The sequence below is a fragment of the Bos mutus genome, chromosome 16 (genome assembly GCF_027580195.1).
Source record: "Bos mutus isolate GX-2022 chromosome 16, NWIPB_WYAK_1.1, whole genome shotgun sequence".
NCBI lineage: Eukaryota > Metazoa > Chordata > Mammalia > Artiodactyla > Bovidae > Bos > Bos mutus.
The window spans coordinates 47,201,497-47,226,135 of NC_091632.1; the positions used below are offsets into that span (position 1 = coordinate 47,201,497).

Below are 24,639 nucleotides of genomic sequence, written 5' to 3' on the forward strand. Positions count from 1 at the left end.
CCTGTGTGGGCTCTGGGAGGATTCAGCTCTCTGAGGTTATAACTGAGGCCAGGGTTATAACTTAACTAAGAGGGAGAAACACTTCTTAATCTGGGGAATCACAGGTTTCTTTCAAGCAATTTTCAGATAGTGGATAATAACTTACAAAAAAGGTCATGATTCATAAAAGTAGTAGCTGTTGTTTACAGAGAGTTTATTGTGGGCTCTGTGTTATACTGTTTTATTTTTAAATTTTGTTTGTAAAGATTTTTATTGGAGTATAGTTGCTTTACAATGTTGTTAGTTTCTACATTACAGCAAAGTGAATCAGCTATGTCATGTCATGTGAAAGTCGCTCAGTTGCCCCATGAACTGTAGCCCGCTAGGCTCCTCTGTCCATGGAACTTCCCAGGCAAGAATACTGGAGTGGGTTGCCATGCCTTCCTCCGGGGATCTTCCTGACCCAGGGATAGAACCCATGTCTCTTACGTCTCCTGCACTTGCAGGCGGGTTCTTTACTGCTAGTGTCACCTGGGAAACCCAAATCGGCTAAACATGTACATATACCCCTCCTTTTTGGATTTCCTTCCCATTTAAGTCACCACAGAGCATAGAGAAAGAGGAGGGTTCCCTGAGCTATGCAGTAGGTTCTCATTAGTTATCTATTTAATATATAGTATCAATAGTGTATATATGTCCATTTTAATCTCCCAATTCATCCCACCCCCTTTTTTCCCCTTTGGTATTTTAAAATATATAAAACAAAAGCAACAACAGTAATAAAGCAAGCCAATGTTCTGGGAAACAATCATGTTTGTCATATAATGTTTTGAAGGACCCAAGAAGGAGCCAAAATTATTTATTAGATTTTAGGGTCTCATGGTTGTATTGGTCTAGCCCAAGTATGAGGAGGCCCTGTTGTATCAGTGTCAAATCATAGAATCTTCATACAGGAAATAGATTTACATTCTGTTTCTGCCTGCCGTTCACCAACTATGTGCAATATTTTGGGTTATTTTTTCCTTTGGGGCTATATTTCATAGTATTTCACATTTAATCCTTATCAATATTCTGAAATAGGAATTTGTATTTCCACTTTGCTGAGGCTTAGGCAGGTTATGTTTATCCAAGATTATGCAAAGAGCACCAGGGTCTGGATCCAGAACTTTGTTCATAACCATTATGCTAAATGCTACTTATCCAGGGCCATTGTCTGCAGGGAACCATTGTTGTCATTGTTTGGTCGCTGAGTTGTGTCTGACTCGGCAAACTGGAACTTCCCAGAAACCTTACACCATATCCACTCACCAAGGTACCTCACTCTGGAAACATGGAGGAAATTGGGATTATCTTTCTTGCTGTCCCATGTAACAGACTCTTCTAAAGTCTGGTCATAAACCAAAACCCCCCTCAGGATAAGTCTCTAAAATCTGTATGTGTGAGTTTTTTCCTTTGCCAATACTGGGTTTTAGGGCAAAATAGAGGGGGGCCTCAATATTTCTCTTATAATAATTCCTCCCCTACCTCTCTGAGGTCATTAAAGTTTTCCCCATAGAAACATTGTTATGAGTCAGTTATATATTCCTTTAGCACCAGGTGATTGTCTGTTTAGCCCTTAGATTAACAGCAAGCCTGAAGCTGGCCCACCATTTACAACATTGCTTCTTTGCAAAATTATATATTGAAGTCTCCCTCGACCCCTAAAATATTTAAAAAAATAGAATATCTTGTTAATTTGAGATTATGTTCATCAGATTTATTTCATATTTTATTGGCTAAGGCTGGCAAACTTTGTTCTTTACATCTTCCTTTCCTAAAAGTTCTTTTCATTCCTCAGAGAAGTTTAAAAAATTCATACTCCACTGCCTTTAGGGCCACTTATAAGTAACAGAAGAAGAGTAGTTTTACTACATTTTAGTAATCCTCATTTGACCTCAAAAGATGGAGTTTTGCCAATTGTGAGTATATTAAAAAGAATGTGCTATTGAATCAAAAGCATTTACAAAGGGGAATTTCTAGAACTGCTTTGTGTGGATAGTTTAGGAGGTGGATGGATTATTATTGTGATGATTTTTTAAAAAATTAATTACTTTTATTTTTGGCTGTGCTGGGTCTTCACTGCTGCAGGTGGGCTTTCTCTAGTTGCGGTGAGAGTGTACTATCTTCTATCTAGATGCAGTGCGCAGGCTTCTCATTGCAGTGGCTTCACGTGTTGCGGAGCCTGGGCTCTAGATGGATGGGCTTCAGTAGTTGTGGTGTGTGGGCTTTTAGTTGCCCTGCAGCACATGGGCTATTCCTGGAGCAGGGATCAAATCCCTTCCCCTGCTTTGGCAGGCAGATTCCCAACCACTGGACCACTTGGGAAGTCTGAAATGACTATCTTGAAGGGTGACAATATTTCTTTATATGTATCATTTCTGGGCTAGTTCCTAAAAAAAATTCTCTCAAATTTCCTTATACTGTCACTTCTTTTAAGTTATTGAATTTCAGTTCACTTCTGATTCAAATGACCTGTAATTTAATGATAAAATTCAAATCCTATCCTTTTTCATGACAGATCTGATGGTTTTGAGCCCTATGTGATCACTAAACTTGAATCAGATAGGCATGATAAAACTTAAATGATAACATCAGCATTTATATTTATAAGTACATAAAAAACCCTGACACCTGTATAGTACTTCAGTCTTTCAAAGTTATTTGGTACATATTATTTCTGAGGGTAAACATAAAGTTGTCTAGAATCATGAGAAAGTTTTTCCAATTACAAATCAGTAACTTCCCATAGAACCTGGAAGAGCAGGCATGGTTTCATGTAGAAATGACTCACCAGGAAATGACTCCAGAGGTAAACGGGGATTCAGGAAATGTCCAGTGCAAACCATGACAGCATCAAAGACAGCTGTGTCCTGCCTCCCCTCTGTCTCTGTGACAACATCCCATTGACCAGTTTCAGAGAAGTCAGGATGCTTTGTTATGCTGCACACGGTGGTCTGAAAGCAAAAGACAGACACTCGTTTTCCACCAGTCATCTCGGGACTTCATGCAATGACTGTATGGTAACCGTGTTTGTTATTTCAAGTGGGTCTAGTAAGTCTCATGTTAGAAGGCCTTTCAATATCGGTTTATCTTCTCCCTTGAGAAGTTAAATAACTTGTGCAAAGTCTCAAAAGTGGTCATAAAGATTAGGACCCAAAACATCCGAGTGATTTCACTGCAAGGAAGAAACATTCAGTTTTTATTTCTGGTGAGAAGAAGATGAGTTAAAATATTGAATGTTGGAAAAATTTAGGAAAATGAGTTTTGACCCATTATAATTTCTGTGGCTCAGACTTCTAATTATTTCTTTCCAATGGGTTTCATGAACAAAATCCAGTTTTCCTTTCCTCTGAAAAAAATTCTAAATTTCATCCTGAATGAGACTTTGGATTTAGAAAAAGAACCAGGAAATTCAGTATTTTAGTGACTTCAGTAAAACATGAACAGCAGGATTTTTATCTGCCTTATTCGTATAGAGAGAAAATTAAGAAGAAGTTTTCTTAGGCATCCCACTTGAATTAGATTGGTGAATGGGCCAGCCCCTATTCATTAACCTTCCATAACCCAAGCCATCTTACCTTAAACTGAATGTATTTCAGAAGGTCAAAGTGCTCAGCAAACTCTTGGAGGTAGTTCCAAAATTTTTCATGGTTCATGAAATTAGGATAATCTTCTTGGAAAGGGAAGTCACTGTAACATGACATTTCTTTGCAGACATTCGTCACTAATGACTTGTAGACCCTAGTCATCCCATCTTTAGAAGTTTCCTGTGTACAAGCACAGTTAACTTGATGGGGTGGGCTGAGGGGGATAGGAGGAAGAGAACAGAGATCACCAGCAGCTAGCATTCCACATGTCATTCCAAAGAGTTTCTGGAAAATTTAGCATTGGATCCCCCTGCTATAGATATAAAAAATCACTGGTGGGGTTGAATTGTTAAATATAATATCTTCGTCAAACTACAAAGAAGCTAACAACATTTAACAGGGCTCTGCAGGACTAACTGTCTTTAAACAGTTCCATGAACGTGGGCCCATGGTCCATCTTCCTTATCTTCTCCTTCTTCCCTTGCCATGATTACTCCCTCCTCTCAGGTTCTGGGCCTCTTCTTCTTGCCTTTGCTTAAGGAATTCCTCACAAAGTTTTCTAGTTATTGTCTATGTATATATTCAACCACTCTTTCTCATCCACACTTAAAATACTGAAGACTCAAATTTTCAAAACAACCCCCGCTTTCAACTTAAATTGAAGGAGGAAATAGAACAGGCTCCATCTTGAAGGCAGGACTCCATCTTGAAGGCAGGACTCCATCTTGGGCAGGACTGTGGACTTGAGCTATATGCCCAGTATCTATGGAAACGATATACCAACCGGAAAACCAAACCCTCGGAAGGAAGAGTCCCAGGGCTCATACCTAGACTCTCCATGCCTAAAAGAATACCCTAATTATCTGTGTAACTGAATAGAATCATACATTCTATTATGCTTACTGGGCTATGACCACAGGCCTATTGATAATTGTCCACTGTTAACTACCTAGGCTTAAGGCATACGAATCACAGGTTAACTTTGATTGTATCTTTCTTTTCCTTTGTTCAGACTAGTTTCAGGGAATTTGGGGAGGTGGGTTTGGGCACGTACACTTAGGGTATATAAGGTTTTCACAAAAACTCGTTGGGGTCCTTGGCTAAGAGGAGACTCTGCCTTGGGCCCGCCGGTGTAATAAACTGCACTCCACTATTGCATTGTCCTTCTGAGTGAGTTTGTTTCCTGGAATGTGTGGCTAAAACAAAATCCTCTTACAACCATGTCTCTCTCTGTCTCATCTCAATTTTCATGAAGGGGGTCATCACACACTGACAGCCTCTGTTTTCTCCTGGACTCCTCAACTCCTTGTCTTATCTTGGTCTTTGCCATCCAAAAACAAAATGAAAAGACCTATATTAAGGACACCAATGAACTTGTTCAAAGCTAATCTCTATTTCTTCTTCAAGTCTCTTTCTTTGCTATCACATTCTCTAAGAAGCCTTCCATAACCCTATAGATCTTCACAAGGTAGCTATCGTACCTGCTGCCCCAACCTAGTACCCTGTACTTTGAGCACAGAATCGATGACACTGTGTTACAATGATGTGTTTACAGTTTCTGTTCCCACTAGATTCTAAGGAGGGTTGGGGCCCTGTCTATCTTGTTCCCTGTGTGTCCTGGGAGAGGGACATCACAAATACTTGAATGAATGGAAATGAATATTACCATTGCATTTTTGGAAAAAAATATGTGTATGACTGAAAGAAATTACATCAAAATTTAAATAGTGTTAATTTATTTAGTGCTCAGGAGTATTGATATTATATTTAATTTATATTTTTTCTTTTCTTTTTTTTTTTGGCCTGGCCTCATGGCATATGGGATCTTAGTTTCCCAACCAGGGAATGAACCCATGCCCCTTGCAGAGGAAGTGTGAAGTCTGAATCATTGGACTGCCAGGGAAGTCCTGTATTTTTTCTTTTGTTTAACTCAATATTATTTTTTTATTTTTAAATTTATTTTTATTGGAGTATAGTTGCTTTACAACGTTGTGTCAGTTTCTGTTGTACAGCAAACTGAATCAGTCATATATACACATACACCCACTCTTCTCTCGATTTCCTTCCCATTTAGGTCACTACAGAACATTGAGTAGAGTTCTGTGTGCTATACAGTAGCAATATTACTTTCTAAAATTAGTTTATATCACTAGTTTATATCATTAGTTTATAATAGGAGAAGGAAACCAAGCCAACCATAGTGTTAGTGGAAGCACACTGATTCAAACTGCCCACCCTGGCCAGGCACCATAGTAACCATTTGCATGAGTTGTTTTATGACAGGAGATCCTGATAAGGAATACGGAACTAATAAGCCACCACCAAATGGAAGAGTTGCCTAGTTGCTGAGTCGTGTCAGGCTTGGATGCCACCATTCTCAAAACAATGTCTGCTGGAAGTTAGTAACTGCAACCTTACTTTTTATAAAACTAGGCAACTGGCTACCTGGCTACAAGTCTCTCTGAAGTCTTTCTCCCAAAAGGAGACGCCGTGTATTCGTCCACTTCCAAGAATCCTCACTAGCATCCATCTTGGCTGAGCGATGCGTGCACCACCAGGAAAGACTCTGAATTAGAGTGATTGGCCAAAGACCACCTGGAAACTAACCCCATCACCATAAAACCCAAGACTGCAAGCCACGGGGCAGAGCTGTTCTCCTGGGTTCTCTTACCCTACAGCCCTCCACCCGGGTGCCCTTTCCCAATAAAATCTCTTGCTTTGTCAGCAGATGTGTCTCCTTGGACAATTCATTTCCGAGTGTTAGACAAGAGCCCAGTTTTGGGCCCTGGAAGGGGTCCCCCTTCCTGCAACAATAGGGTCAAATAGCAGAAAAGTACACAAACCAGACCGAATATTTTCTTCCATACTGACATTTGGTGGCTTAATGAGGCCCACAGTACACCAGAAAAAAAAATTTTTTTTTTTTTTTCCCCAGTATACTATGGGTTTCCCTGATGGCTCAGAAAATTCTTTCCCTGGTGGTAAAGAATCTGCCTGCAATGCGGGAGACCTGAGTTTGATCCTTGGGTTGGAAAGATCCCCTGGAGGAGGGCATGGCAACCCACTCCAGTATTCTTGACTGGAGAATCGCCATGGACAGAGGAGTCTGGCAGGCTACAGTCGATAGGGTTACAAAGAGTCAGACATGACTGAATGACTAAGCACAGCACAGTACACTATAATCCTGGAGTTGTGATCATTTACATACATTTGCTTATTCTGTTTTCTTCACCATTCATCCAAGACTGGCAAATGCCACTTCCTCCATGCAAGCTTCCCTCATTCATACCAGTGTGAAGTACCTCCCCAGCCCTGAGCTCCTGCCAAATGCTGCTCTTCTCTTCCCCCTGAAGCACTTACTACTTGGGCCTCCATCTTTTGACATCTTATACCCTACCAGGGGCAGATCCCTTTATTCCCACTGAAGACCCTGATATTCCCAGTAACCAGGACCAATTCTGGCCAGAGGCATGTGTGAGAGGGTAGCAGGTAGGAAGGCTAGGGGTCTCCAAATGGAGGAAATAGGCTGCAAATGTCAAACATCTTTTATCTCTCTCTTAAGTGGTAGGAGAAAACAAACTACACAAGTCAGATTTTTTTCCTTTCTCTATACAAAATTGAAAGAGTTCCTTTAAAATTCTGTGTTGCCATGACGACACCTGGTTCCACCTGAACTCAACTTTTTTCAAACCTTGAGGTAACCAATGCGTTTTTCTAATGGAAATATTTTTCTTAAGTTATGTTAATGAACTATATTTACCCTAGACTCTGTCTTTCTTCAAGTAGGTTTGCCTAAGGCTCAGAACCAGTATGTTTTATTCATGTAAATATTCTCTTAAGCTATGTTAATGAGACTATGTATTTGCTTAGAATTTGCTAGGTATTTGCTTGCCTTTCTTCCAAGATTCATGCCAATCACTTTATGGCCTGGGACAACTCACCTTGTGCCAATGTTATCTCAAAATGAATGTTGTGGGTAAGGGGCCTGGTGCCAGTCTCTGAGTTTTGAGACATTTCCTTTCTCTTAACTAGCAACCTGCTAGTAGCTATATAACTTCCTGCTAAAGACTAGCAGGGGGCACTCTTTCTTCCCCCTTCTGATGTCTATGTCAGAAGCTTTCTCTCTCTTTTATACTTTAATAAAACTTTATCACACAAAAGCTCTGAGCAATCAAGCCTCATCACTGGCCCTGGATTGAATTCCTCTCCTGTGAAGGCCAAGAATCTCCAGTGTCTTTCACGACTCAGCAACAACCTCTCATGTGACATTTAGTCATTTCCAGCCCTACTTCCTGATGCTCAAGTCACCTAATGGCTGGCCGAAACTTGAGCATACACCCTGGGCTGCACACTCCACTCTTAAGAGAAATAGTGCCTGGGTTGTTGTTCTTCTGTTAATGTAAAAACTACCCCCTAGACCTAACAAGGTCTGGATTCTTGCCTCTCCTTGCCAATTCTCTTCCAAAAGACATGAACAATGCCTTGGGGTTGGGGATCCATCCCCTGCTGCCAACTTCTGTCCTTCTTAAGGTGCCATCTGCTTCACATTCACCAATGAGATTCAGCTTACCCAATGTGATACTCTGCTACTTTGTCTTAGAATGTTCATGGTGCAGAAATCATCATAACTTTCAATCCTATGTTTGTGTATCAGACTTAACTCTTTCTTCCTCTTTCCTCCAAATTCTCTTGCCCCTACCCTGCCAATTCTCCAGGTTCATCACCTATCAGACTGCGTCCTGCGTGGGGTCAGCACAACACCATACACAAAGTTGTGATGCTGCAATGAGCGGCTCCCTTAATGATCACCATGCATGTGTGTTCACTCATGTCCATCTCTTTTGAGACCCCATGGACTACAGCCCACCAGGCTCCTCTGTCCATGGGATTTCCCAGGCAGAATACTGGCGTGGATTGCCATTTCCTTCTCTGGGGGATCTTCCCTGACCCAGGGATCGAACCCTCATCTCTTTCTTTGGCAAGCGGATTCTTTACCACTGAGCAACCTGGGAAGCTCTTAATGATCACCAAGATAGACTACAGCCACCATGCCTGGGCAGGGACAAAGCAAATGGCCAGATTATAGTTGGTGAAGGTGGGAGGGTATGAACTACGCACAGTAAACTTCCATAGTCCACCGATGTCATTACTTCTTTCAAAGCAGATGGGCTCCAGGTGTTCATCCAAGCAGCATTTGATGGAGGACAGGCCACTCACACCAGCTCCAATCACTGCAACTCGCTTGGCCATGGTGTGTTCTGTATGATACAGATTAAGCACAGTTTCTTTGTTTGACAAGGCTAGAAGGGAGCCCTTGTCACAGAATTCAACTTTCACAATGATATAGATACCCTCCTTTTGTTTCTGAGCTAAGGCAGAATCATAATTTGGCTAAATATGAGGGCTCTGAAATAAGACTGTTTCAGCCAGGATGCTGGCTTCATTTATTTATCTTGGGCTAGTTGTTTATCCTTTCTGTGCCTCAGTTTTCTCATCAGTACAGTGAGAGGGGAAATAATAATGCCTATCTAAAATAGGCATTGTCCTGAAATTAAATGACCGAGATATGTTGGAAAAGTTGTAGAAGTGTGTCTGCTACATAGTAAGTACTCAGTTAAATTTTGCTCTTATTATTAGCTAGTTAAGCCAAGACCTAGCACCAAATATTTAATCAGCATTCATTTCCCACTTCCCTAATGACTTTCCTTCTTTTCCTCTCTTCTTTCTGGAAAAGGCAGCTCACACAGATAAAATTTATCAACATTTGGGAACACATAGATAGACACAACCTGTTGCTTCCTTTGGATTGAGGAGTAAAAGGTCTTGATCCCCTTAAGACTTTATATTCCCTCAGTATTAAAAACACTTTGCTATCACCTAACCCTCCCAAAATCCTAGGAACTGCAACCAGCAAAAATGTTCATTTTTATTTAAAGCATCTAAAGTCCTAAAGAGTAGCTAGTCATGGGTCATGTCCTGCCAGCAAAAAAGATACTACATTAATTGAGGGGAAGTTCTTAACTTTGAACAATGAAAGCTTGACTGACTGTAATACAGAACTAAGTCCCCAAGGAAATCCATATGGCACATTCTAGAGACCAAGATGAGATCACATGGAAATGGGGATGTTATCCTTGTCAGGAAAGATTGGAGGAAGCATGAAGGTGTCATGACAATTTATATCAGATTTTTAAAATTGTAGTTTTGGGCATCTGCAGATGTCAACATACATTTTTCTTTGATCAGATGGGTTAACACTAAGTTAATTCCAGCGAATCAGGTTTATGCCACATGGAAGGCTTTGAAGTGTCAGGTGGACTCAGGTGTAACTGCTGAGTCTTTGAACATGACTTAAGGCCAGTCTGCTAGTAAGAGGCTGAGTCGAGAGAGACTCTAGATATCTGAGTATGAGTCTGGATGTGCACATCTCACTGGGATGAGAGTCTGAAGTGTCCCATGATTTCTGCTCCTGAGCCTCTTCCCTAATTTGAGCTCAGGTTTGCTGCCATGCTTTCTGGTTGGGTTTGTGGTGGGGGGTTTGTCCTCAGGGCTTTGCAGTTTCTCTATAGCCAAATCAGAATCCCCAGGCACAAGAAGAGTGAGTGTCAGTAAAGGAGGTGGTTGGAGGAAAAGGGCTCAGGATTGGTTGGTTTGCATTCAAAAGGTCACCCTCCCAGGAGGGTGGTTTACTACCTCAAGGAACTGCCTAAGCCTGGGAGCAGCAGCCCCTTTGGCATCAGCAAGGCCTTAACTGTCAAAGCACCAAAATATAGAAAATAAAGAGGTATGGTTAATTGCTGGGAGCCAGTGTGAGGAGCTCCACCCGTGGCAAAGGTCATGAGGAAGGAGGCTCGGCATACGCAAAGGCGGGATCGAGCCTCAGGAGTCCCCCTGGAAATTCTTGAGCATCTACCCCCCAAAACCAGAGTCTGCCTACTTTACTGCTTTGTTCTCTCACCTCTGACTTTACTGGGGGCTGTCCCCCACCACCATCTCACTCTCTCTGATAAAGAGTTAACTTACAGCTCCAGTTAATAAGCTCCTGGGCATTAGGAGTGTTTAAATCCAAACCCCTTAGATAGCTCTCTAACTCGCCTGACAAGTTTACCCGGACTCCTACAGCTATGCATAAGATTATTTACAGTCTCTCAGCCTCGAGAGGCACGGGGAAGCTTAAGATATTCAAATAGCTTAGAGCCTCTCAGAGAGTTAGAAACTGTCAGAATAAAACTAGTAAGATTTCATTGATGAGCCAATGCTTGCTGCCAAGTTTCCACATCCCCTGTATTGTATCCTTGAATGTGTATTAATTAATATAGTTGGTATGTAGAAAAAATAAGTAGTGCCCTTGGTGTTAGCAACTTTAGACCCTTAAGGTAATAAATTCTTTCCTTTGTTGTAAACCCACTACACCTCTGCCCTATAGGAATGCAACTTTATGTAACACCTCCGGAGGATGGCCCCAAACCTTAAAATAATTACTCAGAGAAAATAAGTCTTATGGTTGACAAACCTTTGTCAAGAGTCATAAAATGTTAATAGGCCTTCTGGCCAGAAGATGATGTACATCACCTAAACCATTTGTATACGATAAATTTGCAGGAAAGAAACCCTGGTTTTGATAAGGATCAAAGACTGCTGACTTTGCATGGTTTCAAACCCCCTATTATCCTCTATGTACAACTTATGGTATAAAAGCCCCTGTTGAAAATAAAGCTACGGGCCTTGCTCACCAAAGCTTGGTCTCCCCATGTCATTCTTTCTTTTCACATTCCGGCTGAATCTCCATCTGGAGCGTGGAGGTCCTCTGCGACCATTTATTTGCCTGGGCTTCTAGGACCCACTCGACAAGGTGCCTAAGGTGGGGCACCTTCCGCTATTCGAGAGGGCGCCTGTGGCCTCCGTGGTCAGAGCTAACCTGATGTCACAGGTTATATTGATTTTCTGCCTAAACCAAGCTACTCAGCCTCTTTTCTCCACTGAATTTTCCTACTGAGCTATCCTCATTTTGTTACTCTTTATATCTCTAATTAATATTTAAATAAAGCTATACGCTATTGTATCCAGTGAACTCGCTGAAGCCGTCTCCCCTTCGAATACCCTGGATCAGCTGGGGCTGGACCGCGGCAGTTAATACAAGTGAGAAAGGGGAAACCTCTGGAAAAAAATAAAAAATAACCCCTCGGCACAATTACAAAGGGAGTTAGTGACTTTACAGGGGCAGAAGAAGACTTCTGAGCCCTGGGAACCCTCAGACTTACCTGGTTCCAGAGGAGGACACAGGGACTTGCAGCATCAGAGGGCTTTTCCAGGCTTGCCTGTTTCAAAATCTTACTTGCCATCCCGCCCTTTGTAAGGTTGAGAACTTCCTGCCTGGCTTCATTATTTACAGCAAAATTTACACTCTTCCCCCTCGAGATTTTTGGTTTATTTAGGAGTCTCTTTTTGATTTTGGGAGAGTTGAGTAGTCTGCAGTAAGAATGGACTCTGGAGGCAGCAGAACTGGGTTTGAACTCTGTCTCTGCAACTGACAAGCCATGTGCCCCCCCAAACAACCCACGTACACACTTTAAGATTTACTGTTTGCAAATAAGAAACACAGTCACACGGAAGGATCGTTTGAGTCTGAAACTGTGATAATAATTACACAAAACTGCCTAGCACCAAATATTTACAGGATTCATTTCCCACCTCCCTAACCATTCCCTCTTTTCCTCTCTTCTTTCTGGAAAAGACGTCTCACACAGATAAAATTTATCAACAAGTTGGAAACACATAGGCAAACACATCTATGGCTTCCTTTGGACTGGAGAGTAAAAGGTCTGCTGCTGCTGCTGCTGCTGCTGCTAAGTCGCTTCAGTCGTGTCTGACTCTGTGAGACCCCATAGACGGCAGCCCACCAGGCTCCTCTGTCCCTGGGATTCTCCAGGCAAGAACACTGGAGTGGGTTGCCATTTCCTTCTCCAATGCATGAAAGTGAAAAGTGAAAGTGAAGTCGCTCAGTCGTGCCGACTCTTAGCGACCCCATGGACTGCAGCCTACCAGACTCCTCAGTCCATGGGATTTTCCAGGCAAGAGTACTGGAGTGGGTTGCCATTGCCTTCTCCGAGTAAAAGGTCTAGATAGCTTTTATTCATAAATAAATGGCCTCCACCGATAAGAACACATACACTTCCAGGGCACAAGGGAGAAGTCTGGAATTGGCAGATCTCGCTGTGCTGTGTTTTTGCAATAATAAGATGAAAGAAATAGTTGTTAAGTGATCTGGTTAAAATGCAAAATATGCTGCAGTGAATAGACTGGCAGCAAATTAATTCACTCCACACATGCACTCTATGTAACTCTAAGGGCAGATACTGAGCCAAGTTTGGGGGCCCCCAGAATAATTAAGAATCAGTGACTAAATAACAGTAATAAATACAGACCCAGTGACTGTCCACAAGAAGATGCCACTATATAGACAGGGGCTGACACATATGGTATCAGGCAATATGTCCTATAACAGCAGCATGCTCTGGGTACAAATGCTTGCAGACATTCTTGGGCTGCTTATCTACGCCTGGAGACCTAGCTAGAGACACGTACTAGGCTGTGTTTTTCCTGAGCAAAAACACCCAAGTGCCAGATAATTGATGCCCCAAATAGACATAAATTGAAAGGCAGGCGAGAATACTGCAGGTTTGACGGGCTGGGAGGACATAGTACTGCTAAGCTCTTTGTAAACTGTAAGAGTGTGCTATAATCGTAAGGTCCATTGTAGGTCAAAGGTTGCTGATATTTAGTTCCTTAATAGAAGAAGCCCTAATCAACTGAGTTGGATTTTTGAACAACAGGAAAACCCTATCCCATACCTGACACACCATAAAATGTAGCAGTCGTTTTTGAGACATGGAGAGACTTGGATGATTAGCAAATCATACAGCTGATATGATTTATATGAATTTGGACTTCGATCTGTTTATATTTCTTATTATTTCACTCTACCAGTGTTCTTCCTTTGCTACCCTATTTCCGAACCTGACACTTGTGGAATATTTTGTGTTTCTCAGTGACAGGCAATTCCATCTCATCCAAAAGATGAAATCAGAAAGGAGCCTGGAATCACAGACAGTCCCACAATTCTGTTATTCTCTCCACATCTTCCTTCTGGGTGGCTTCTTCCTACAGCATAACTTTGTTTCCTTAAGAAGTTCCTTTGCTTCCTGGTTTTCTCCCTAATTCTGCTGCCTTAACCCTAATCAAGAGACTCTGCAAAGAGAGGATCACACTTAGTTCTAAGGAGTGCACCAACCAAGGGGAATATTTACCTTCTGTGAAATCAGCTTCTGGAAACATTTCCCCATTAAAAGAAAAAAAATCCAGGACACTTACCTTGTTGGCACAGAGAGGTAATTTTACAAATTATTTCTCAAAGCCAATAGCCAAAGACAGTGTTTGTCTTAAAAAAAAAAAAAAAATCCAAATCCAAAGTCTTTGCTCTAAAAGAAGATAAAAAATAAAAGGAATGCTGACTTTAATCAAAGTGCTCTCAGTTTAAAACAAAAACTGCCGTTTTTCCTGTCATGCTGATGACAGGAAATATACTCGCCGAGGGAAAAAAAGAAGTTGTGTAGGGCACCAGTTGAAACTTCCGTGATCTCGAGGGAGCGTTCAATGACGAATTAGAATAGAGTTGTCGGATTGGAAAGCCACAAGCGACTTCTGCCCCTTTCGCCCATCCTCCTAAACGTCACAGTTCCGACGGAGCTCTAAACTTAAAGGGGAGCACGTGGTAAGCGGCTGCTCTTCTCACGGTAGCCTTTAGAGGGCGCCAAATCACCCCAAACCACAATCCCCAGTGACTTGGGCGTTCTGCTTAACCAAATTGTGACTCTTGAGAATTAGTCTCTTGAACTATTACAGGAACTGTGCATAGAAGAAGGCCAATTAGGTGACTGTTGTGTCATCAAGTTCTCCCAAGTAGGGTTAGTTCCCTAACCCCAAAAGTATGATTTCAAAATTCAGAATTTATAAGGAATTTAAGCAGCTTCATCTTTTCAGAAAATGTCAGCAGAGGGAGCTGGTAAAACATGTTTGAAAAAGCTTAAAATTGGTTTTAGATGTTAGCCTAGGGCACAAGAAGAGAAATAATTACAGAAGCACTGGCAATAATAAAATAATAGAATACAGCCATGAAATTAAAAGATGCTTACTCCTTGGAAGGAAAATTATGACCAACCTAGACAGCATATTAAAAAGCAGAGACATTACTTTGCCAACAAAGGTCCGTCTAGTCAAGGCTATGGTTTTTCCAGTGGTCATGTATGGATGTGAGAGTTGGACTGTGAAGAAAGCTGAGCGCCAAAGAATTGATGCTTTTGAACTGTGGTGTTGGAGAAGACTCTTGAGGGTCTCTTGGACTGCAAGGAGATCCAACCAGTCCACCCCAAAGGAGATCAGTCCTGTGTGTTCTTTGGAAGGAATGATGCTAAAGCTGAAACTCCAGTACTTTGGCCACCTCATGCGAAGAGTTGACTCATTGGAAAAGACTCTGATGCTGGGAGGGATTGGGGGCAGGAGGAGAAGGGGACGACAGAGGATGAGATGGCTGGATGGCATCACCGACTCGATGGACGTGAGTTTGAGTGAACTCCAGGAGTTGGTGATAGACAGGTAGGTCTGGCGTGCTGCGATTCATGGGGCCGCAAAGAGTCAGACATGACTGAGTGACTGAACTGAACTGAGATTCCTTTTAATAGAAATCACAACCTCAAATTTTTATATAAAATCTTCTGTTGGCAACAAACTAATTTTTACTTTGAAAAATATTAAGCCCAGAGGAAAGTTGAAAAAACAATCTGATTAATGTGCATCAACATATCCCTTACCCATTTCATCAACTAGCAACCTCTTGACACATTGGCATTTTCTTCTTCTCTCTTTCTCTTTCTCCACACACATGTACCCAGAGACACAGACACGTATACACCTAAACACACAGATCTGAAAGTAGTCTTCAAACATCAGGATGCCATCAGAATATTTCAGCATGTATTTCACAAAAGTAAGGGCATTTCCCCACAGAATCATTATCATTACCACATCCAAGTCAATATAACTTCAGTATCATCCAACATACAGTCCACTTTCAAATTTCTCCAGTTGTCCCCAAAAATGTTCTCATCCAGTGGTGTACTGGAGCTCGTCTGCACAAAGGGAATACGTATGTCTTCCAAGTTCAGTGATAGCTTGGCATTACGAATAGTAATGCTTGACACAATAGCTTGACATTGTTCATGGTGGGGATGTTTACATCACGGAAACTGGCAAACACTACAAATTTGGGGTGTCCCCCACCCCCAGCCATTTGTTAAATATTACCCTCTCATTTTTGGCAAATGGCTTTATTGAGGCCTAACTGATATGCAAAAAAACCTGTATATATTTAATGTATATAATTTGATGAATTTGGACATATGCCTGCATGTGTGAAACCATCACCGCTCAAGGTAATAAACACATTCATCACCTCCAGAAGTTTCCTCATGGACCTTTGTTTATTTTTGGTTAAGAATATTTGACATGAGATATACCCACTTGCTGCTGTGCTGTGTTCGGTTGCAAAGTAGTGTTCAACTCTTTGTAACTCCATGGACTGTAGCCTACCAGGCTTCTCTATCTATGGGATTTTCCAGGCAAGAATACTGAAGTGGGTTGCCATTTCCTCCTACAGGGGATCTTCCCAACCAGGGATTGAAACCGAGTCTCCTGCGCTGGCAGGCAGACTCTTTACTACTGAGCCACCTGGGAAGCCATACACCCTCTTAACAAATCTTTAACAAAATTTAAAAATCCACAATACACTATTGTTAACTATTGGCACTACATTGAATGGCAGATCTCCAGAATTTATTCATCTTGCATAACTGAAAGTTTATATCCATTGAACAACAATTCTCCATTTCCCTCTCCCTCCAGTCTCTGGCAAGCACCATTTCACTGTTTCCTTCTATAAATTTAACTATTTTGAATACCTCATATAAATAGAATAATACAGGCTTGTATTTTTGTGACTGACTTATTTCACTTACAGTAATGTCTCCAGGTTCATCAATGCTGTCCCATATTGCACAATTTATTTTCTTTTTTAAGAGCTGAATAATAGCATACTGTATGTATATACCACATCTCTTTATTCATTCATCTGTCCATGGACATTTAGGTTGTTCCCATATCTTGGCTATTGTCAGTAATGCTGGAATGAACCTGATAATGCAAATACCTTTTTGAGATCCTGATTTCAATTCTTTTGTACAAATACCCAGAAGTAGAATTGCTGGATCATATGGTACTTCTAGTTTTAATTTTTTGAGGAACCTCCATACTATTTTCCATAGCAGCTGCACTATTTTACATCCCCACCTACTGTGTAGAAGGGTTCTGATTTCTTCACATCCTAACACTTGTTATCTTTTATTTTGCTTTTGATAACAACAATCTTAACAGATATGATGTGATATCTCATTGTGGTTTTGATTCACATTTCTTTGATAATTAGTGAAACTGAATACTTTTTAATATACCCATTGGTTATTTGTATATCTTCTTTAGAGAAATGTCCATTCAAGTTTTTTGCCCATTTTTGAATTGGGTTATTTGTATTTTTTTTTTTTAAGTTATAGAAGTCCCTTACATATTTTGGATGTTAACCTTTTATCAGATGTATGGTTTGCAAACATTTTCTCATTCAAAAGAAAATGTTTCTTTTGCTATTCAGAGACTTTTAGTTTGATGAAATCTTGCTTGTCTATTTTGTTTTTGTGCCTTTGTGCCTTTGGTGTCATATTCATTGTTAAAACAATGTCAAGAAGCTTTTTCAATATGTTATCTCTTAAGAGTTAAAAAAAAGATCTTGCTGCACATTATATTAAAGGATGTTCTGCCTACAAAAAATAAAAAGAGTTTTATAGTTTCAGTTCTTACATTTAAGTATTTCATACATTTTGAATTGATTTTTTAGCATGGTGTAAGAGAATGGTCCAGTTTTATTAGCATGTGAATATCCAGTTTTCCCAACACCATCTGTTGAAAAGACTGTCCATTACCCTTTCTGTGATCTTGGCAGTTTTATCGAAGATATACTAACTATATATGTGTGGGTTTATTTCTGGGCTGTCTATTCTGTTACATTGCTCTGTATGTCTGTCTTCATGCTAATATCACACTGTTCTAATCACTATAGCTCTGTTTATTATTAATAGTTCTAACTTTTTTTGTGGAGTATTTAAAGGTTTTCTGTATGCAAATCGTGTCATTTGCAAACAGAGATAATTTACTTCTTCCTTTATGATTTGAATACTTTATTTTTGTTGTCTCTGCTCCAGCTAGAACATTGAATTTGAGTGGCAAGAGTGAACATTCTTGTCTTGTTTTTCACAATTGAGCATGATGTTAGCTGTGGACTTGTCATATATGACCTTTACTATGTTGAAGTAAATTCCTTCTACATCTAGTTTGTTGAGAGTTTTAATCATGAAACTGTTGAATTTTGTCAAATGATTTTTCCTTATCTATTAAGGTGATCATGTGATTTTTTATCCTTCATTTTGTTAATGTGGTATATCACATTAACTGACTTGCATACATTGAACCACATACCACTCTTTATGGTTATATTTCTCCTGATTAAAGAGTCAGTCAGGCTCGGGGCTGCGGGCGACGCGCGCGGTCGGGCCTCCGCGCGCGACAGGCGCGCGCGCCCCCGTGGGCCCCGGCGAGAGGAGAATCGTCGGCTGGAGCCGTCACCCCGGGCGGGACCGAGCGCAGGCGACAACGCGCGGCGGCCCGGCCGAGGTTTTAAGTTTTTTAAAAAGAAAAAAAAAAAAAAGAGTCAGTCAAAGTTTATGTTTATAAACTTTGTTTAACTATTAGATCTCTTTAGTTTGTCCTATTCCATAACAGTTTTCCATCCTCCAAAGGGTCTAGTTTAAGAATGATCAACATCGAGTTTGCTACTACTGGAACTAATCTTCTAAAATAGCCTTCTACTTAGTTTTCTTACTTCCAGTTGCTCGCCTATAAACTGTCCTTCAGAACTATCTTTCTAAATCATAAATCAGATCATGTTTTTTTTTTTTTTTTGCCTGTTAGTCACTCAACTGTGTCTGACTCTTTGTGACCCCATGGACTGTAGCCTGCCAGGCTCCTCTGTCCATGGGATTCTCCAGGCAAGAATATTGGAGTGGTTAGCCATTCCCTTCTCCAAGGGATCTTCCCGACCCAGGGATCGAACCTGGGTCTTGCGCATTCCAGGTAGATTCTTTACCATAGTTTGAGCTACCAGGGAGGCCCTCTGATGTATAAAAGTGTTTGCTGAAAGAGTTGAGTGGTTTGGGAGGGTTTTTAAAATCAGGAATAGTAAGGCATGTTTATATACTGTGGCAAATAACCAAGTAGAGAGGAAAATTCAACAATTTGGGAGAGAAGTTGGTGGAAATCTGTCAAAGTTATCTGCGAATTGCCACTATTTTTTCTCTGAGAGTGAGGTGAGAAGGAAGTGGTAGAGATTTGTGGTAAGAGGAGATGATATAAAATAGTCATCTAGGACATGAGATTGGGAAGTGAAGGACTTAAAGAAATCTACCAGGGTTTGGGGGCAGTAGGATAGGCATGAGTTGAAGAATGATCAGTTAGGAAGCTGAACATTTTTCCTCTATCTAAGATGAAGTGTTCAGGTGGGGTTTGAAGTCAGAGAAGAGTTGGATTTTGTCCAGAGTTCTAGTCCTACCATGCAAGTGTGAATGAATGAGAGAAGACAATGGAGCTGAGAGTATGCAAATGTGATGTTATAGAATCATGAACTCTAAACTGGGTAATGAAGGAGATGAGAAAATAAAGGGGGGCTGGACAGTGAAAGATGGTGGAATGTTTGGATTGGAAGTCCCAGGAGTTTTAAGGGAATATCACATTAAAAGAGTTAACCGGAAGAATACAATGATGTTGGTGGAGAGTGGGATGCTTGTAATTCAGATTGTGAAAAATTACACTTGTTGAGAATAGTATAGCCAAGACCAGCACTGTCTAATACAATAGCCACTAGCCATATATAGCTTTCTAAGTGTGTTACTATTGGAGAAGGAAATGGCAACCCACTCCGGTGTTCCTGCCTGGAGAATCCCAGGGATGGGGGAGCCTGATGGGCTGCCGTCTATGGGGTCGCACAGAGTCAGACACGACTGAAGCGACTTAGCAGTAGCAGCAAGTGTGTTCCTAATTTCTGCAAGTGTTAATCATGCAGTTGTGTCCAACTCTTTGCAACTCCATGGACTATAGCCCACTAGGCTCCACTGTCCATGGGATTCTCCAGGCAAGAATACTGGAGTGGGCTGCCATTCCCTTCTCCAGGGGATCTTCCTGACCCAGAGATCGAACCCAGGTCTCCTGCATTGTAGGCAGATTCTTCACTGTTTGAGCCACCAAGGAAGACTATAGCTTTCTAAATTTACATATAAATCAACATTAAGTTAAAAATTCATTTTTCTTTGGCACTAGCCACATTTCAAGTGCTTAATAGGCATACGTAGCTAGTGGCTACTGCACTGCTGCTGCTGCTACTGCTAAGTCGCTTCAGTCGTGTCCGACTCTGGGCGACCCCATAGATGGCAGCCTACCAGGCTCCCCCGTACCTGGGATTCTCCAGGCAAGAACACTGGAGTGGGTTGCCATTTCCTCCTCCAATGCATGAAAGTGAAAAGTGAAAGTGAAGTCGCTCGGTGGCGTCTGACTCGTAGCGACCCCATGAACTACAGCCTACCAGGCTCCTCCATCCATGGGATTTTCCAGGCAAGAGTACTGGAGTGGGTTGCCATTGCCTTCTCCGGCTACTGCACTAGAGAGTGAAAATTGAATTTTTCCATAATGGCAGAAAATTCAATTGGACAGCACTGGTTTTGCATATGAACATAGTAGTATGTGGGCTTCCCTGGTGGCTCGGTGATAAAGACTCTGCCTGCAGTGCAGGAGCTGCAGCTAAACCAGCAGGTTTCCCTGGGTTGGGAAAATCCCCGGGAGGAGGGCATAGCATCTCCTCCAGTATTCTTGCCTGGAGAATCCCATGGACAGAGGAGCCTAGCAGACTATAGTCCATAGGGTCCCAAAGAGTGAAGTGACTTAGCATGCATCCAGGTATAGTAGTAGGTGATTGAGACAGGTGGAGGATAAGATTGTTAGAGGGAGCTAGGTTAAGGAGCTGATTGGACATGACGTGGAAGGACGGTATATCTGATTTTGAAATCACTGAGAATTATGACAGGAGTCACGGGAAAGAGAGAGGCATTGAGTCAGAGGTTAATTCACAGCTTCTCCATGCTGCTCTGAGCCTCTTGGAGACAGCTGACCTCACCCACAGCTCTGTGTGTGGGTCTTTTAACCAAAGGAGAATCCCATCCCCCTAGCACATGATTAGAAGGAGGCTTTGATGCAGTTTATATGTGAGGACTTGAAACACGAGGAGAGATGCACTGGAGATTTTAATTTGTTTCTACAGTGCAAAGGGAAGCTGATGTAGCAGAGACTCTTAAATACAATGGAACAAATAAGAAAATTTTATTTCCCTGCCATGCAACCATTTGCCCACTCTAGGCTGGTAAGGAGGCTTTCTTGCCTGAGTCACTCTTGTTATTCTGTCATCTCTGAGGACTTTGCATGGTTGAAACTGGGTTGCTGCCAAGACCATGATACAGCTCTCAGAAAGGAGAGAGTGAGGAAGTCCAGAGTAAGCAATTCCCTTTTAAGTAATTGAAGGAGAAACCACAAGCATAATTTCCATTCACAAGAAAATGATCACATGGCCACACCAGCTGCAAGAAAGACAGGGAAAGGTTGTCCCTACTTAGGCAGCCATGTGACCAGGAAGAAGAGGTAAACAGACTTTTAAAGTACAAGTTACTGTCTGCCATATTCTGCTTCTGAAGGAATTCTGGAGGCAATTCTTTCTTTTTCTACAGGTTTTAGTCTGGAATTGCAGCAGCTGTTTTCTTAGCATGCTAAGGATGAGCTGAGTCAAGGCAGAAGCGCAAAGCCAAGGAAACTGGAGAAATGGCACTAGAGCCACTGGATTGGGCAATCCTGAAGCCCATGTTACCTCTAGACTCCAGTTAGATGAGCCACGATGTTTTCTTGTTATACTGGTTGGAGTTGAGTTTCTGTTTCTTGCAGTTAGGATGCACCCCAATTTATTTAACCATTCCACTGCTGACACTATTTCTCTTTGTCATTGTTACAAGCAATGCAATAAACATCTTTGTACACATGACCATTTCTATAGGATAGAGTCTAAGATGTGTCATTGCTGTGCCAAAGAATATGTGCATTTAACATTTTGGTGAACACTACCAAGTTGCCCCAACCTATGTTTAATAATATTTACATTTCACAATCACCACCCTCCTCTAATGTTCTGAGATGTCTCCTTTTGTCTAGATTTTGTAGGATAGCTTTTACAGAAGAGGATTTTGGTGATGTGTTCTCCTCTGCTGATGTTGAGGCTTAGATTCTTAAAAAAAAATTTTTTTTTTAATTTTATTCTTTTATTTTTGGCTTTGTGGGTCTTTGTTGCTTTTTTGTGTGGGCTTTCTCTGGTTGTGATGAGCAGGGGCTACTCTTTGTTGTGGTGCACAGGGGTTAATAGCCACCTGTTGCTCTGGCTAAGGCATGAGAAAATCTCCATGGGAAAAGAATATAAGCAAAATATAGCAATAGAGCATAACCCAAATAAAAGTACATTGGGTTGATCAGTTGGGGTCATCATGCCCTGCTAAGCTAAGGAAGAACCAGTGGAACGCTGGTCAGCACAAGTTCAGAACACTGCCTATGCACACACTAAGATGTTTTCCCAAGGCATATGCGGGTCTACCTCCAGATAGGTGATAGCCCTTGTACAAGAAAATAAAAGACAGTTTAAAGTAATTAATAAAATGGGAGTCATGACTGGGGACACAGGAGGCTAACTTCATCATAACACAACAGATACTTCCTGCTTGCCAAGACACTAAGTAAAAGTGATGTGGCTCTGAGGAATAGGGCTCTTGACCCAAGAGGTCTTGAGTCGCCCGGTCCCATCTTTAAAATTTTAATTCTGTCTCTAGTTTCTTTTTCCCAAATTGTGCGTTGACCACTTTTGATCCCTAGCTGCTGTGTTGGACACAGCAAAGGTGCACAGACTTCTCATCGCAGTAGCTTCTCTTGTTGCGGAGCTCAGGCTCTAGGTGTGCAGGCTCAGTAGTTGTGGCTTGTGGGTTTAGTTTCTCTGGGGCACATGGAATCTTCCTGCAGCAGGGATTGAACTCGTGATCCCTGCCTTGGCAGGTGGATTTTTATCCAATGAGCCACCAGGGAAATCCGAGGCTTAGTTTCTTTCTCTATTCACATACTGCTCTTGCTCCTTCACTGTTTACTAATCCAGCCATGACTAATCATAGTTACACTCTTTATAAGTCTGCTGGCACTTCCATGAAAACAGATGCCAGAAATAAAAATATGACATAGTTAGATAGTATAACTTTTACTCTGTAGGAAAATGTGCTCCGTAGTCTTATCCTATTGATACAAGCTAGTTGTCTCATTATATTTTCCCTTTTGCCCTAAAATTTGATATCTATTTTTAATTATCTAGCAAGTTTTTTTTTTTTTTAAGAGAAAGGAGTAAGTGTAGACTTTTTAAAAAAATCAAAATGCTCTGAAGTTAGAGACTGTTTTAAAATAATGATATACTGTGTTAAGGACAGGACAACTGTGGGGGTGTTGTTTTTCTTAGTTGTCACAGTTTTCATGTGAAACTGTCTACACTGGGAAGCAGTGATTGGGAGTAGGCACTAGGAATGGGCTTCCCTGGTACTTTAGATGGTAAAGAATCTGCCTGCAGTGCAGGAAACCTGGGTTCAATCCCTGGGTTGGAAAGATCCCCTAGAGAAGGGAACTGCTACCCACTCTAGTAATCTTGCCTGGGAAATCCTATGGACAGAGGAGCTTGGTGGGCTACAGTCCATGGGGTCACAAAGAGGCAGACACAACTGAGCAACTTTCACTAGGACTGGGAGAACACAGAAGCTCTTTCTTTAATTGATATCCTCTTACAATGATCACTACAGGGAATGGGGAGACCCTCACATTATTCTATGGGGGAAGGCAGGGAGATGGGGCCAGGGGGACCAATGAAACAGGAATCAGTAACCTAGACAGGAAATGAAATGGGCCTGAACTAGGCAGTGAGGAAAGGGGGACGATAAGGAACAGAGTCTGTGATTTTAATAATACTTACCTTTATGTGAGTATTTACTGTACATTAGGTACAGTAAATAGGCTCTGTTTCTTTGCATTGATCACTGAGGAAGGCTTTCTTATCTCTCCTTGCTATTCTTTGGAACTCTGCATTCAAATGGGTATATCTTTCCTTTTCTCCTTTCTTTTCACGTCTTTCTTTTCATAGTGGTTTGTAAGGCCTCCCCAGACAACCATTTTGCCTTTTTGCATTCTTTTTCTTGGGGATGGTCTTGATCCCTGTCTCCTGTACAATGTCACGAACCTCCATCCGTAGTTCATCAGGCACTCTGTCTATCAGATCTAATCCTTTGAATCTATTTGTCACTTCCACTGTATAAGCGTAAGGGATTTGATTTAGGTCATACCTGAATGGTCTAGTGGTTTTCCCCACTTTCTTCAATTTAAGTCTGAATTTGGCAATAAGGAGTTCATGATCTGAGCCACAGTCAGCTCCTGGTTTTGTTTTTGTTGACTGTATAGAGCTTCTCCAACTTTGGCTGCAAAGAATATAATCAATCTGATTTCAGTGTTGACCATCTGGTGATGTCCATGTGTAGAGTCTTCTCTTGTGTTGTTGTGAGAGGGTGTTTGCTGTGACCAGTGCCTTCTCTTGGCAAAACTCTATTAGTCTTTGCCCTGCTTCATTCCATACTCCAAAGCCAAATTTGCTTGTTAACTCCAGGTGTTTCTTGACTTCCTACTTTTGCATTCCAGTCCCCTATAATGAAAAGGACAT

The 24,639-nt window shown here is 41.5% G+C and overlaps 1 protein-coding gene and 1 long non-coding RNA gene across 4 annotated transcripts in view; one reads left to right on the plus strand and one right to left on the minus strand.

Annotated features, from left to right (window-relative positions):
- The window catches only part of LOC138991279 (uncharacterized), a 34,283-nt gene extending 27,020 nt beyond the window's left edge, over positions 1–7,263 (plus strand). The window contains exon 4 of the long non-coding RNA XR_011467303.1: positions 6,039–7,263. This is a non-coding gene — a long non-coding RNA (uncharacterized lncRNA). The remainder of the gene's footprint in view (positions 1–6,038) is intronic.
- FMO4 (flavin containing dimethylaniline monoxygenase 4) overlaps positions 1–14,294 on the minus strand; it is a 39,301-nt gene extending 25,007 nt beyond the window's left edge. For 2 of the 3 annotated variants that reach the window (XR_011467301.1, XR_011467302.1), the window contains exons 1-4: positions 13,977–14,294; positions 8,724–8,863; positions 3,597–3,785; positions 2,810–2,972 (exon numbers count right to left, since the gene is read on the minus strand). Coding sequence is in view for 1 of the 3 variants with exons in the window: in XM_070385306.1 (XP_070241407.1) it covers positions 2,810–2,972; positions 3,597–3,785; positions 8,724–8,855 (484 nt within the window). In the remaining 2 variants the exon portion in view is untranslated. The remainder of the gene's footprint in view (positions 1–2,809; positions 2,973–3,596; positions 3,786–8,723; positions 8,864–13,976) is intronic. The other variant, XM_070385306.1, reaches the window with a different exon arrangement.
- Between the last annotated feature and the right edge of the window lie 10,345 nt (positions 14,295–24,639).